This window comes from Oreochromis aureus, linkage group 23, assembly GCF_013358895.1.
Source record: "Oreochromis aureus strain Israel breed Guangdong linkage group 23, ZZ_aureus, whole genome shotgun sequence".
NCBI lineage: Eukaryota > Metazoa > Chordata > Actinopteri > Cichliformes > Cichlidae > Oreochromis > Oreochromis aureus.
In genome coordinates, this window is record NC_052963.1 from 21,417,374 (window position 1) to 21,431,391 (window position 14,018).

A 14,018-nucleotide genomic window follows, 5' to 3' on the forward strand; every position below is an offset into this window, starting at 1 on the left:
ATTTCACCCCACCTTGCACCTGCACCGAAAACCAGCAGTGGAAAGGTGCTTCCTGTTTTTAAAGGCCAGAACCAGCAGCTCTACAGGACAGTTTTGTCTTTTAATCTCAGACATATACAGTTTCCCCCCATTTACTTGATTTAAATGACAGTAACAGTGAGAATGACAATAATTATCAGTGCATTGTGTGAAATAAGTGATCCAGAAGTTATGAGTTTATGTGACAATATTGCTATATACAACGAATGGTTTATAACTGAAACTAATGAAAACAACATTATGTTAAGTCCCTTACAACATGTCATTCATACACAATCAAATTTATGTACAAACATATCAATCACGTCTCCAGCATTTTGGAATAAAACAACAGTGAGCCAAACCAGTATGCTTATCTATTAAGTATTAACTTAATAGAGATTGGAGCTGTCGCCAAGCCAGGCAAAATTATTTTGTGGACCTCACTCAGAAAACAAGAACTACATAAATAGAAAATTTACCTCAAAGATGAGTTCAGTCCTCGTCCCATGCTGCATATCTTTAATTGACAAACAGCTAAAGCATAATTGACATTTTGCAAAGCGAGCAGGTTATTTTTGAATGTGTCTTTTTATCCGTTTCTATTTTAGTTTACGTTATTTTACATGTACTTTACAGATGCCACTGATAATCACTACAAATAATATAAATAAAACTTCTTGCTCTTCATGCTTGCCATTCAGCTTAATAGTAAACAGCTACGACACTGAGCTCCTCCATGAAACTTGAAGTGTCAGAAGGAGTGATGATAGAGGAAGCAGTATTTCACTTAGTTTACCGTCTATTTTTAAATTCCATCAAGCTCTTGAAAATGCCCAGAAAAGATATCCGCACAATACAAAAAAGAAATATTCTCTAGGTTATCTGCACAGTGCAGTACACTTTATTGTTGTTTAATGGTATTATCTTCATAGGATCTTAAGTCTTTGTTCTCACAGTCCTTCTAATGAAGTGAAATATGGGAGGGTGTCTTTTGGTTTTGTTTTTTGCTTTGAAAATGGAAAAAATACCTCTGTTAGTTCTCAAAATACTTTGGGAGGAGAGCAAAACAGTAAGTCGTGAACCTGAAGAGCTTCACACAAATGGGCTGTCCGATCTGAATATGTCTGAGTAGCTCTTGCCGTTCATGTGCTCAGTGTGACTCTCGATGCTGTAGCATCGGTGGACTTCGGTCAGCGATGACGCCACGTAGGAGGCCGAGCGGAAGATGTCAGCGTTGGCGAAAGTACCGGCAAACTGCATCCGCTGTTGATTCCAGTATCTCCGGAGAATGCTCTGAACCTGCAAAAGGAGGAACAAAGACGGTGAGAGAAAAATCCGTGGTGGTGTTTTGACTTATCTCCAAGGGCGGTCCTAGCCTGTTTGGTGCCCTGGGCGAACACTCCCTTTGTGCTCTATTTGGAAGCAAATAGAGCACAATTCATGCAGTCGGGGTCATAAGTTCACTTCCACTCATCATGGGCATGACTGTCATGGCAATGATGTGCTTTTAATGATTTCATTGAACTGTTCTTTTTCCAGGGTAGAGTGATTGCACAGCATACATATTTCATAACTTTAAAAAAACAAGAACAGGATAGACAAATTTGAATGTATTTTTGGAATTTCAAGAACTAGAAACTACTGAAACATCAGCATCACTGTCCACAGTAACGCCTGTTTTACATGGGCTGAGCTGACCAAGAAAGACGTCGCTGCTCCAAAATCAACACCTTTAAGCTAGACTGAAAGCTTCATGGTTGGATTAAAAGATTGAGCTGTTTGGCCACAGTGACAAGAGACAAGAGGTATGTTTGGAGGAGTAATTGTGAGGCTTTCAAAGCTAAGAACACTGTACCAGCTGTCAAGCATAGTGGTGGTAGCATCATGCTCTGGGGCTGTTTTGTTGCCAGTGTTGCAAAAAAGTTTTGCACAAAATGGTTGAAATAATGAACGAGGAGGAGTACTACCTCCAAATTAATCAACTTCACCTCAAATCAAAAGTTAGGCAGTTAAAACTTGGACACAGTTGGGTGGGTCCAACAGGACAATGATCATAACTGGTTTTGGAATAATTAAAGCAGGCTAACATCAAGTTTCTGGAATGAGTCAGAATGTACATTTTGACACTGTGTGGTCAGAGAAAACTGTCCACTCAAACCTTTTTTTCCAAAGTCATTAAATGTGTATACTGTACAGTCATAAAGTCTTTAAAGAAGTCCTCAACCACAACGTTCATGCCCAGTATGAGTCGATGTGTTTGAGCATAGCTGCACATTTTAACTCCAATCACCTGATTCATTATTACATGAGAACCTTTTTTATTTTTGTAATTTTGACTCTGTATATGACAACAGTGGTTCTTAAATCAAACAATCAAGAGGTGATTAAAGTGCAGACTTTCAACTTTAATTCAAGGGGTTTTACAAACATTTCTACATTAACTGTTGAGAAATTACAACAATTGTTATACACAGTCGCCGATTTTCATTTAAGTTGAACAAACTAAGGTAATTTTATATGTAAAGGAATTGTTTAAAGACTTGGATGCAATCAAATCTATAACTCATGGACCTCACTAAATGCTGCATTTCATCCATCAATATGTTTTGCTTGGCTTTAGGTCAGCTAACTTATCATCTGAATAATATCCAATTTCTTGAAGACTATAGCTCTGCACACTTACAGATTCCTCCTGCTACTCCTATCAGCTGTCACATCATCAATAAACCAGTCTCACTAATGATGGCGTCCTTCAGAGCAGAATTTTCTTTGACCTCTTAGTGGGAATTCCAGGGAAAAGCTACTAGCAAATGGAAATCTGCCCCATAACTTTCATCTGCTTAACTTGTCACGGAGTAAGTTTGAAGTTACAGAGAAAGAGCAATTAATTATTTTTTATGGAAGAATCGGCAACTGTTCATTTATTACTTTGCTCAATTACTCACCTCCCCGTTGAAGAAGCAGAATATTGTCGAAACCAAGAGACCCTGAATAAAAAAAAAGAAAGTTTATTACGTAAAATATGTGCTAATATTAACATTATTCTGCCTCTTTCTCTGATGCATGGACTGACCTGGTAGTGCATCAGGATGTCCATGATGTAGTGATAGATCTCAGAGTGGCCATCAGGTTTATATGGGAGCAGGACAAACTGGATACCAAGAAGAGGGATGAGAATGAGGGTGGCTCTCACAGCCCTCATGTAGAGGCTGGACTCGGCCTGGTGTGTCACTCGCAGCTTGGTGATGAGAACCCGAACGATGTTCAGCAGGAAGAAAAGGTTCACCTGGAGTCAAAGTAGGCACACACAACTTTTTATGGAAATAACAGATGCAGATTAAAAGGACAGGAGAGTTCTTATCAAGTCAACACCAAAAGAAAACCTGTGCCAGACCTTCAGAAAGCCTGCTCATAAAGCAAAATACATAGCATACAAAATACAAGCAAAATAGGTGGTTCTAGAGTTTTATAAATTAGTGTATATAGTGAAGTACACCATCTTAATTCCTTATGACAGCTTCCACAATTTTACCTCTTTATCAGATAGATGTGTTTTGTTCTTTTGTACATTTGTTTTGACCCCTGCCTTCTTTAACATACCTTTGCCTCCAAGTCCATACTTTCTTCTTAATACAGCTTGAATTATTTTGTGCATCATACATCATCAGTGCAGTGTTTACATCAAATAAACTGAAAATTTTCAAGGTTTGTTGGTCATAATTTACTTTAGCATATAAAGTGGTATTGTTTGCTTTCAATGCAATTGGTATGGAAGTACTGGGAAGCAATGAACTGGTTCTTGTGAAGTGCTTTTCTACTCCACATAAGTACTTAAAGATTGGAAATGCGTCGTTCATCCATTTACCTCTTTTCATATGCTCCTTTCTATATAACATTAACACTCGCAAGCAACTTGGAGCTAGCATCTTGTCCAAGAATATTTGGATAGCCAGAGATCAAATCCCCAACCTTTCATTTAGTAAGTGATCTACTGTACCCTCTAAGCTACAGCCACCCAGGTTATTTCTGCATGAGACAGATTCAACAAAGAGGTGGAAACATTCCTCAGAGATTTTGGTCCATGTTGACATGACAGTATGACACAGTTGCTTCAGATTTATCAGCAGCACATCCCAAAGATGCTCTGTTGGATCGAGGTCTGGTGACTGTGGAGGCCATTAGAGTACAGTGAACTTATTGTCATGTTCAAGAAAATATACTGAGATGATCTGAGATTTTTTATCCTGCAGTCATCAAAAAATGTGTGCACTGTGGTCATAAAGGGATGGGCATGGTCCGCAACAATACTTATTTGGTGCTTAGGGGCCCAAATGTGCCAAGAAAATATCTTGAATATCATTACACCACCATCAGCAGCCTGACACATTGATGTAAGGTGATCCTATAAGGATGGACTGTAGACTCGGTTTCCTGTTCTTAACTGACAGGATAGACTGGTGTGGTCTTCTGCTGCTATTAAGATGCTCTCCTGCGTACCTTGGTTGTAACAAGTGGTTATTAGAGTTCTTTTCCCCTTCCTGTCGGTTCAAAGCAGTCTGACCATTCTTCTCTGACCTTTGACATTAACAAAGTATTTTCACCCAGAGAACTGCTGCTAACTGGACATTTTCTCTTTTTCAGACCATCATGGTTGTGTGGGAAAATTCCAGCAGATCAGCAGCTTCTGAAATACTCAGACAAGCCCGACTGCCACCAACAAAAACTTGACACGTGAAAAGTCACTTAAATCACCTTTCTTCCCAATTTTGCTGCTCAGTTTGAACTTCAGCAGGTTGTCTTGATCATGCCTACATGCTTAAATGCACTGAGTTTTTAAAAGTCAGGAAAATGAACTCTGTCCACCTAACAGAACTTGTTGTTATCTTTCTTTGTTGTGTGTTGATATGCAAAAGTAAACCTGGATTCAGAGTTTAGTACTCACCACCAATGCAGCACAGATGGGTCCATGGATAATGTAAAGCAAGGAAGTATTTATGTTGCACCTGTGAGGGAACAGATCAGATCGTTATATCCAGATGGGATGGGAACACGTGATATCTGTTGAAATGATGTATGAATCCAAAGACTCACTTGTCACTGTAGTAAAAGTTACGCGCTATTGAGTATATCACTGCCGGCATGATTGGAAAGCCTGTGAAATCAATAATGTTGTGTGACATTTGTGTTTGATAGCCAGGAAGTATGCACGCATAAATATTCACATGTCTTTAACTTACCCCAACCCAGCAGATAATACCAAAGGAGATGCTGTTCTTCTGCAAACACAGCCACAACTATCAGAGTATGCAGGTAGATGCCCTCACAAAGCATCCAGAAGTAGTTACAGCTCATAAGGTACATATGGATGAACTCCATCAGTGTGCAGCTTATCTGCAGGAAAACAAAATCAAATGTGTTTTTACATCACTTAAACAAATGGAGCCTGGGTTACTATCCAATATAAAAGGTGGAAAAGCAGGTCACTCACAGAGTCAGCATATTTGTGTCCTTGCTTCGCTAACGTTGTGAGCACAATAACGGTCGCAATCGAGTTAAGCATGAAGGAGAGAAAGAGGTTTTTGTGGAGAGTTATCCTTTGGCAGCTCAGACTCCTGATGGTTATTAGAAAAGAAGACACATTAAAATTTTACTTTTGAATCACAGATTTGTCCATAAAGTCCCAACAAGCACCACTGAGACACCGACCCCATCTCCCCAGTCAAAACAGGTCCAGGCATCATGCCAAAAACTGTATCAGAAATGGACGGATGTTGACAGTGTTCGTGCATAGAAATAAAATGTTTGTTGTTGCAATAAGGAATGCATTCTGTAATTAATTATTATTATTATTACTTAGGGATTTCTTTCTAACAGTTTCGGGCACTTTCAAATGTCAGCTTGTTAGCCTTTAAACAGTTGTTAACTGCTGAGAATGTGCAAGATCTGATTCACGTGCCTTAAAATCTAGTTTCTCCTGCATTGAAAGTTAGTAATAACAAACTAATAATGTTATCTACTACTTGGGTTTCTAAATGGCCCTGATGAGATAGGAAAATTAAATGTATTTAAAGCTACAAAGAAGAAAAACAATCTATGGCAATTTAAATTGTGGAGATTTAAGGGAATAAAAAGCAGAATTTAGCAAATTATATGGGACATGAAACACTGGGATTGAAAGTTTAAAAGCTTTTTAGTAATTAACCTTTTCTTTAATTTAAGTCCTATGACTTTTCAACACATTTATGTAATTAACATACATTTACAATGAAACTTGGTCTCATTTGTTGTATGTGACTTGTCTCCATTGACTCCTTGCTTTCTGTTGTCAGCATTACAAGCCTCTGCTACTTATTACAAAACAATTCAGAGAGAAAATGCAGAGAAGCTGGGTACACTGTCGTCATAAAGGGATAGACATTGCCAGCAACAATACTCAGGAAGGCTGTGGTGTTTAAAAGATGCTCAGTTGGTACTAAGGGGCCCAAAGTATGGAAACAAAATACCCCCACACCATGACACCACCACAAGCCTGAACTGGGCATGAATATTGGGCAGGATGGATGAAAGCATGGATATGCTTTCATGTTGTTTTCATCATTCTGACCCCACCGTGTTAATGTCATAGCAGGGCACATCAGACCAGGCAACATCTTTCTTTTTCTTCTTCTATTGTCCAATTTTGGTGAATTGAAGCCTCAACCTCATGTTCTCAGTTGACAGGAGTGGCTTAGAACTGCTGCTGTAAGTCATCTGTTTCAAGACTGAGGTGTTTTTCTGCATACCTTGGTTACGACAAGTGGTTATTTGAGTTATTGTTGCTTTCTTATTAGCTTTAAGCACTAAAGCCATTCTTCTCTCAAGACATCGTCACCCAGAGAACTGAAACAGACTCTTTTTTCCCCCCCGATCACTCTATGTAAACTCTAGAGATTGCTGTGTGGCAAAAAGCTGAGCAGATCAGCATTTTCTGAAATACTCAGTCCCGCCTGTCTGGCACCAACAACCATGTCACATTCAAGTCACTTAAATCAGCGATCCTCAGTTTTCACTTCAGCAGGCACGTCTACACGCCTAAATGGATTGAGTTGCTGCCACGTGATTGGTCGCAAAGATATTTGCATTGCATTTGAGTTGTGTACCTAATAAAGTGGGTGTACAAAATCTTAACTAATCACAGTAAGGGCAATAGAAAAGATAAAATATAAAAGAATATACTAGAAAATATAAACAAGAACAGTGCCAGACTTACTTAAAATGGAAAAAAATTCCTAGTGAAATCAGCAAAGACAGCAGCGAAAGTCCATGACCGATCATAACCAAGTAGAAGTGAGTCATTGTTGCCTGCTACAAAATGCAATAAATACAGGTTTGCATTAATTATTGACTATTGAAATCCATTGTGCTTTACTGATTTTATTGTACTTTGTTCACTCTTACCTCTCCGTGATGTGTGAAGTTGGCTTTGCAGTTTGTATAGTTGGTCCACGTCCTGTTGCTCTCCGGATGCCGTGCCCACTCTCCAGTCTCTGTGCAAACTTTTTGAGCCATCACTGTGAGCAGATTTGAAAATAAATCGTCATTTTATTATGTTGATACTTTGGGACTGTTGAGTTTAAACAGAAGGTGGACACCAGAGGGGAAGAGTGCCATCAAGCTAAAGGAGGAATCCAGGCTTGGTAACCCTGTGGGACTTCAGAAGCAGCTGACAGGTACCGACAGGCCAAGCAGGATGTAGCCCAGGCAGCAGCTGAAGCTTTAATTCAAACTGCACTAAACTGCATGAAAGTTCAAATCGTTTATTGACTGACTGATCGATACCGTTCTTAGCTATGTCTATAGTGATTTTACCTCTCTCAGTTTAACAACCGTAATGACATAAAGGAAAAATAATGTGAACTAATGTGAAATAATGTGAACAATAATGTGGGCAAAGAGATTTACCGTGTGTATCAAAATCATCATAGTAGTCTGGACAGTTCTGCTCTTTGACGCCAGCTTTAGTTTCATCCCAGCACAGCCAGCCGTCCCACGTCATGTTGCACATCGGCTCCGCTAACAGAGACAGAAGACAGACCGGCAAAATCACGTTAAAGAAGAAAGGCATGAAAGTTCAGTTCTGCTTTTCCTTTCATTTTAATTATTTTATAGTCATATTAACAGATTTTAGTACTGTAATACAAAACACACAATTCTTTAGGTACATATACAGATTATACTTGCAGCATTTACTGCATTACATGCCATTGAGTATTTTTATGGTGTGATACTGTACATGTCTACCACTGCTCACCAGTCGTTTTTGTTTTGTGCTGCGACTCTGTTATCCTCTGGAAACATCTGTACTGGGCCATGGTGATTTTGGACTGTCTCAACAGATCTCCGTGGTTCACTGAATGATTCGCTGGTTCCTTGTGAACGTCTTTAGCTGTTGCCTCCACCAGCATCTGGAAACACAAAATTTGCTAATGTCAGAAATGTGTAATTCAACCATTCGAGCCAGTGTTCCTCAACTTGTTTCATCCTGTTTACCTCTCATACGGAGAACCCATTCCATAAAGCACCTTTCATGCTATACTCAAAGCTAAATAATTGACTTTTTATACATAATTTAGCCATCTACTCAACTGTTATCCCATACGTTTAGCTTGGAAGTTACACTCTTACAGTAAAAAGCTTTAGTTGCCAGACAGATTTTCTCACATTGGACTCTATTTGGCTGTAAAACAAGCTCATATCATGACCCCTCCACCACTGTGCTGACAGCTGGTATGAGGTTTTTGGCTTTGTGCGTTATGGCCAATCATCGCCACTGGTCTCATCTGTTCAAAGGGCACTGTTCCAGAAGTTTGGTGGTTTGTTCCGATGCAGCTTTACAAGCCTAAGCCGGGCTGTTGTGTTAGTTTTAGAGAGAAGATGCTTTCCTCTGGTAATCCTTCCATGCCACACTTGGTCATTCTTTTTCTAATTTTTGTGTCTTGGACTTTAATATTTAACGTGCTAACTGTGGCTCAGTTTGTGATAAATAAATACTGACACAATGTAAATTTGTCATGTTTTGAGGTTGTATTTACCTGCTGAGCACCAGAATACTTTTATTATGCCCTGAGAGGTGAAACCCTAGAACCAAAAGAGACTCTGCTTTCTTTTTACTGTGGCTGTGCTCTGACTTGATCTACTACAAGTTCTGTAACTTTAGGGAAGCAACAGTCAATCAAAAGAGCCAAACTTAGCCAATAAAACAAAGAGTTTATTGTATTGTGACAGAGAGTTGTTTGTTAGAAACAAAGAGTTTGCGGGAATTTATGAAGTTTATTTTAAATAGCTGAGATTATTTTTCAAATGCAAATTCAGCACTCTGTGATACCTCTGGGAACATTTATATGACAGTAAAAAAAAAAGGAAAATGCTCTAAGGATATATCATTTATTCCAGCAGGGCCAACTTATCATTTTCTTTACTAAAAACATCTTAAAACATCAACTGATGGCGTGACCGTTAATGCTCAACTCATAAATACATACCAGACTGTTGTCCCTGATATCAATAGTAAAGGAAAACATTTAAGTACCTTGTTGAGGGAACACAGGACCAGGAGTAGCACGGTGTAGCTCAGATCCATGTGCGCTCTGATCTTCATACGCTTTCTAAAGAAAAGTCACAAGAGTTGCAGCTGAGGAAAGAAATTTCTCCAAAATATGCACACAACATATTACAGGTGCTGGTCGCATACAGATTAAAAGCATAGCCTTTTGGACACGCGCCATTAGACTGGACGATATTTTTATACTTCGTTGGATGTTATTTTTATTGGTGTTGGAGGAACAGGTAAAAATGTCACCACTATCCCAAATAGTTTTCTCCCAAGGGCCCGATAATAACAACAACACTTCCTGAGCTGCAGCAGCTGCTGGGCTGATCCAGCACACAATGTGCTGACAGGAGCTGGAAACAAACTCAACGTTCACGTGTTCTGTACTGCCAGGACCATAAAACAACACATTTAGCATCAAAATTTGCTATCTTCGTATTATTATTTTTACTATTAAATTTGTAATTTTGCCTTCTAATTATCTTTCAAAGCCAATATCAGGTCCCCCATCCTTTCAAACTGAGAGGGAAATGCTTGTAGCTTCATGTTTTTAACTTGTAATGAGCAGGCCTCTCCTTTTTTGGATGTTGAGGTTACAGATTTAACCTGTTGCTTCCTCCGTTCTCCCTTCCTTCCTTCCTGCATGCTTATTAAGCACCGTGAGCAGGTTTAATCAAAGTTTAGCCAGAAGACAGCAGCTCGTCAAATACCTGTACAGTTGGTGTGGCAGAAGCTCTTGAACCTAGTGTGGTTCGTACATTAAAAAAAATTTATCCTACAGTCAACGAGAAGCTCAGTTTTTCCTGACAAATGCAGTGCTGCACAAAAGTCCTGAGCCACCCTCATTTCTTTCTATTTTGCTTCCAAGGAGCCAGAAATAAATTTTTGGATGGACACTGGCTGCTATTTCACCCATTTTCAGAAGAATGCTTTTTTTGTTTGTTAAGTTACTTCACAATCATTCAAGCACAAAAAAGTCTCCTAACTCTGGGATGAACCAGTGTTGTGGCTACACATAACACATAACTCAGCAAAGAATCCGTTTTAAATTGTATCTTTAGGCACTTTGCTGTTAGCAGCCTGTCACAAAAACACATCATTTGTTCACATAGCTTTAGTTGAATCTATAGAAAATGCCAAAGATAACACAGTTTGACATAACATTGTGTTTTTGCAAGAACACGGTGATTCTCAAAAAGCTGTTACTTCAAAATTTCAGCGTATCTCAGCATGATATGCAGTGTGTCAGAGGAGATTGGACAAGTGGAGGACAAAAGAAGTGGCAGGTCTAAAAAAAAAAACTATCTACAGCAGATGAACAGGATCTGAAAGTCATGTCATTTCACATACAAACAAGAAAAAAATCCCAAAGTCCTGCATTTCAGCCAGTGGTGTTGGAGATCTTTTCAAAATTAATGAATTATGAACACAGAAAAGTACCATCATGCAAAAGCATCTTGAAAGCATCTGATTGGCAGCAGCTTCATTTTTTAGCATGACAATGATCCCAGACACACTGCCAGTGAAATAAAATCATACTTGTATAGAAAAACACACAGTGTAACACTATCAGTCATGGACTGGCCTCCCCAGAGCCCGGACCCCAACATCATTGAAGCAGTGTGGGATCATGTTGACAGAGAACAGAACAAAAGGCAGAAACATCCAAAGAAGAGCTTTGAATGCTTTGAATTGTATAAACTGTGTTTTTGCCTTACACACTGTAATTACACGTTTGTTACAATAAATCCCTCCACCCATTTCCCATTTTCCTAGAAAAATATAAAGAAATGGGGATTGGTTCATGACTTCTGCACAGGACTGTAGCATAGAAGAAGCTAACATCAAAGCAGCCGCTACTTAGAGATATTTTAATTTAGCTACAACAACAAAGTTTCTTATGTTTGCAAGAGTCTTTTTTAATTCACATTTTACCTCACTGCAAACTGTGGTTGAACATATGTATAAGAATATATTTAGGATAAAAAAATGAATAATACAATAAAAAATGAAATATTAAATGCAACAGTAAATACATCAGGGGGAGAGAAAGGTTAATAAATAGAGAAGCAAAACATAAATATTAAATTTATGTCACATAAATTAATGCCTATAGCTTACAGCTTAAGTAAAAGTAACTTTTACTATGGCAATTTCGATCCTCATACAGGCCTTAAAGGGCCAGAAAACTGTAACCTAACAGAAAAGATTTAAAATCCTCTTAAATGTCTCTTTTAGATGCTAATAGACGAAGATGAAGATTCATGTTTGTAACTACACTAAATAAGAGGGTTAAACCTGCTTTGGCAGGAAAAAGTCCAACGTTGAGCTGGGTAGTCTAAAACCAAAGTCTGTGTCAAGGCCATGATGTATTACAGGAAGAAAAATAAAGGTTAAAATTTTGGTGACAAAGGCGTTGCACAATAACTTTAAAACTGTTGATTACATTAAAGCATTTGCACCACTGCATAAACTGTCATTAATGAGTCTACCTTTCATATCTACAGTTTATTGCAGCACCAGAAAGTCTCTCTTGACATCAAACTCTTTCTGACTTTCTCCTCTCAGTATGGGAGTGTCATACAACCCATCTATAATCTTGCAGCACAAATGTAATTAATTTCCACCTCCTCTGGCTGCTAATTCAGGAAATCTTTGTCACTTTAACAGATTGATATCTTCTTGAACACACCCAAATAAAGAGAAAACACTACATGCAGAATGACTTCCTGCTGCCATGCAAAAAGACATCCAATATCTATTTGTGCAGTCACTCCCTTGCTGTGTAATCCATTTGTGTGAGAACTCAGAGATTTAAACACTTCTGCATGAGAAGTGCCCTTCACTAAAAACACTTTCCTGTCCAGGAAGTCTGTGTTTTTCCCACTCATGACGGCCACTCTGGCAGCTTTTTGTTAGGTATTACAGAAAGCATATACAGTCACCCGCCACTTATCAGGTACACCTGTACATTTCATTGGCAGTAGCTCAACACATTTAGGTGTCCAGACCTGATTATGACAACCTGCTCAAGTTCAAATTGACCAACAAAATTTGGAAGAAAACAACTTTGAATGCCTCGTGGTTGTTGGTGGCCTGTGTATTTCAGAAACTGCTTATCTGCTGGGATTTTCCTACACAACCATCGCTAGGGTTTACAGAGAGGAGAAAATATCCAGTGAGCGGCAGTTGTCTGAGTGAAAATGCCTTCAGAGGAGAATGACCATCCTGCATACCTTGTTGCAACCAAGGTATGCAGAAAAGCATCCCACTAGCAGCAGAAGACCATGCTGGGTGTAACTCCTGTCAGCTAAGAACAGGAAACTCGGGCTACAATTCAAATTCACCACAAGTAGAAAATCGAAGATTGAAAAATGTTGCTTGGTCTGATGAACCCATGGATCCATGCTGCCTCGTATCAACAGTTCAGGCTGCTGGTCTTATGGTGTGGGGGATAGTTTTTTGGCACACTTTGGCCCCCTCAGCACCAGTTGAGCATCATTTAAACACCACAGCCTGCCTGAGTTTTGTTGCTGACCATGTCCATCCCTTTATGACCACAGTGTACCCATGCTTGACATGCTATGAAGTCAATATGGCCCCAAATCTCCGAGGAATGTTTCCAGCATCTTGTTGAATCTGTGCTAGTAAGAAGACAGGACTGAAGAGAAAGAGTCCTGGCTAGCACATGTACCTAATAAAGTGGCTAATAAGTGTATTTTACTGCATCACTTTGGTAAGTCGGTAAGTATGTTGTGGACTCATGTCACACCAGAAGTCCCCACCAACATTTTAAACAGTTCAAATTGGACTTGACGTTTGTTTGTTTGTTTTCAGCTTGTCTTTTAATTCTTCCACATCATTCCACATTTTAATTTCTTTCTGTGCTCGTGCCTGATATGACAACAACGTGACATTAAGCAATGAACATTTTGACCCGTTTTGAGCATCTTGACCAGAGTGCAAGTACAAGTTCCAAGAGCTTACCTTTACACAAAAGAAGAAACAAAAGATCCAGGAGTAATCCTTCAGTCTGAGAGTTTGCCTTTGCTGATAAATGGAAACAATGAAACAACCCTGATCCCCCTTTTTTGTTTCCAGGGGCAGTTCTCCACTGTTTGTTTCACACCGGAGACAGAGGCGACACTGAGCTGGGCTGTCCTGATAAAAACTGACTGACTGGGGCTGTTGATGACATCACATGCTTGTCTGCTGTGACGAGACATCCCAGGAGAGCAACGATGAGCGTTACAACACAGCTGGATATTAATATAGATGAAGAATGTGAGGATGTAAGAGCTATGACTGAACAACGGATTTATTAATACCTTTAGCTTTACTGCATAGAGAGTTTTATAGTCTTAAGAAATGACTGCAAATGTGTAACACTCATTGGCGACCTTATGAT

General features: G+C 39.1%; 1 protein-coding gene across 1 annotated transcript; it reads right to left on the reverse strand.

Moving 5' to 3' along the window:
* Positions 1–200: 200 nt before the first annotated feature.
* On the reverse strand, positions 201–13,786 carry calcrlb (calcitonin receptor-like b). Its single transcript, XM_031749166.2, has 13 exons — positions 13,598–13,786; positions 9,590–9,665; positions 8,312–8,465; positions 7,963–8,073; positions 7,459–7,571; positions 7,271–7,365; positions 5,510–5,633; positions 5,259–5,412; positions 5,113–5,173; positions 4,964–5,024; positions 3,095–3,307; positions 2,967–3,008; positions 201–1,320 (listed from the first exon to the last, which is right to left on the reverse strand). Exons 2-13 carry the CDS (start codon positions 9,656–9,658, stop codon positions 1,114–1,116), a joined length of 1,404 nt encoding a protein of 467 aa, XP_031605026.1. The 5' UTR covers positions 9,659–9,665; positions 13,598–13,786; the 3' UTR covers positions 201–1,113.
* Positions 13,787–14,018: the final 232 nt, after the last annotated feature.

Coding starts and splice junctions, on each gene's coding strand:
- calcrlb (XM_031749166.2), bottom strand. CDS start 9,658: ATGAAGATCAGAGCGCACATGGATCTGAGCTACACCGTGCTACTCCTG. Junction 3,009..3,094: donor ACATCCTGATGCACTACCAG/GTCAGTCCATGC, acceptor TTTTTTATTCAG/GGTCTCTTGGTTTCGACAAT. Junction 1,321..2,966: donor TCTGCTTCTTCAACGGGGAG/GTGAGTAATTGA, acceptor CTCCTTTTGCAG/GTTCAGAGCATTCTCCGGAG.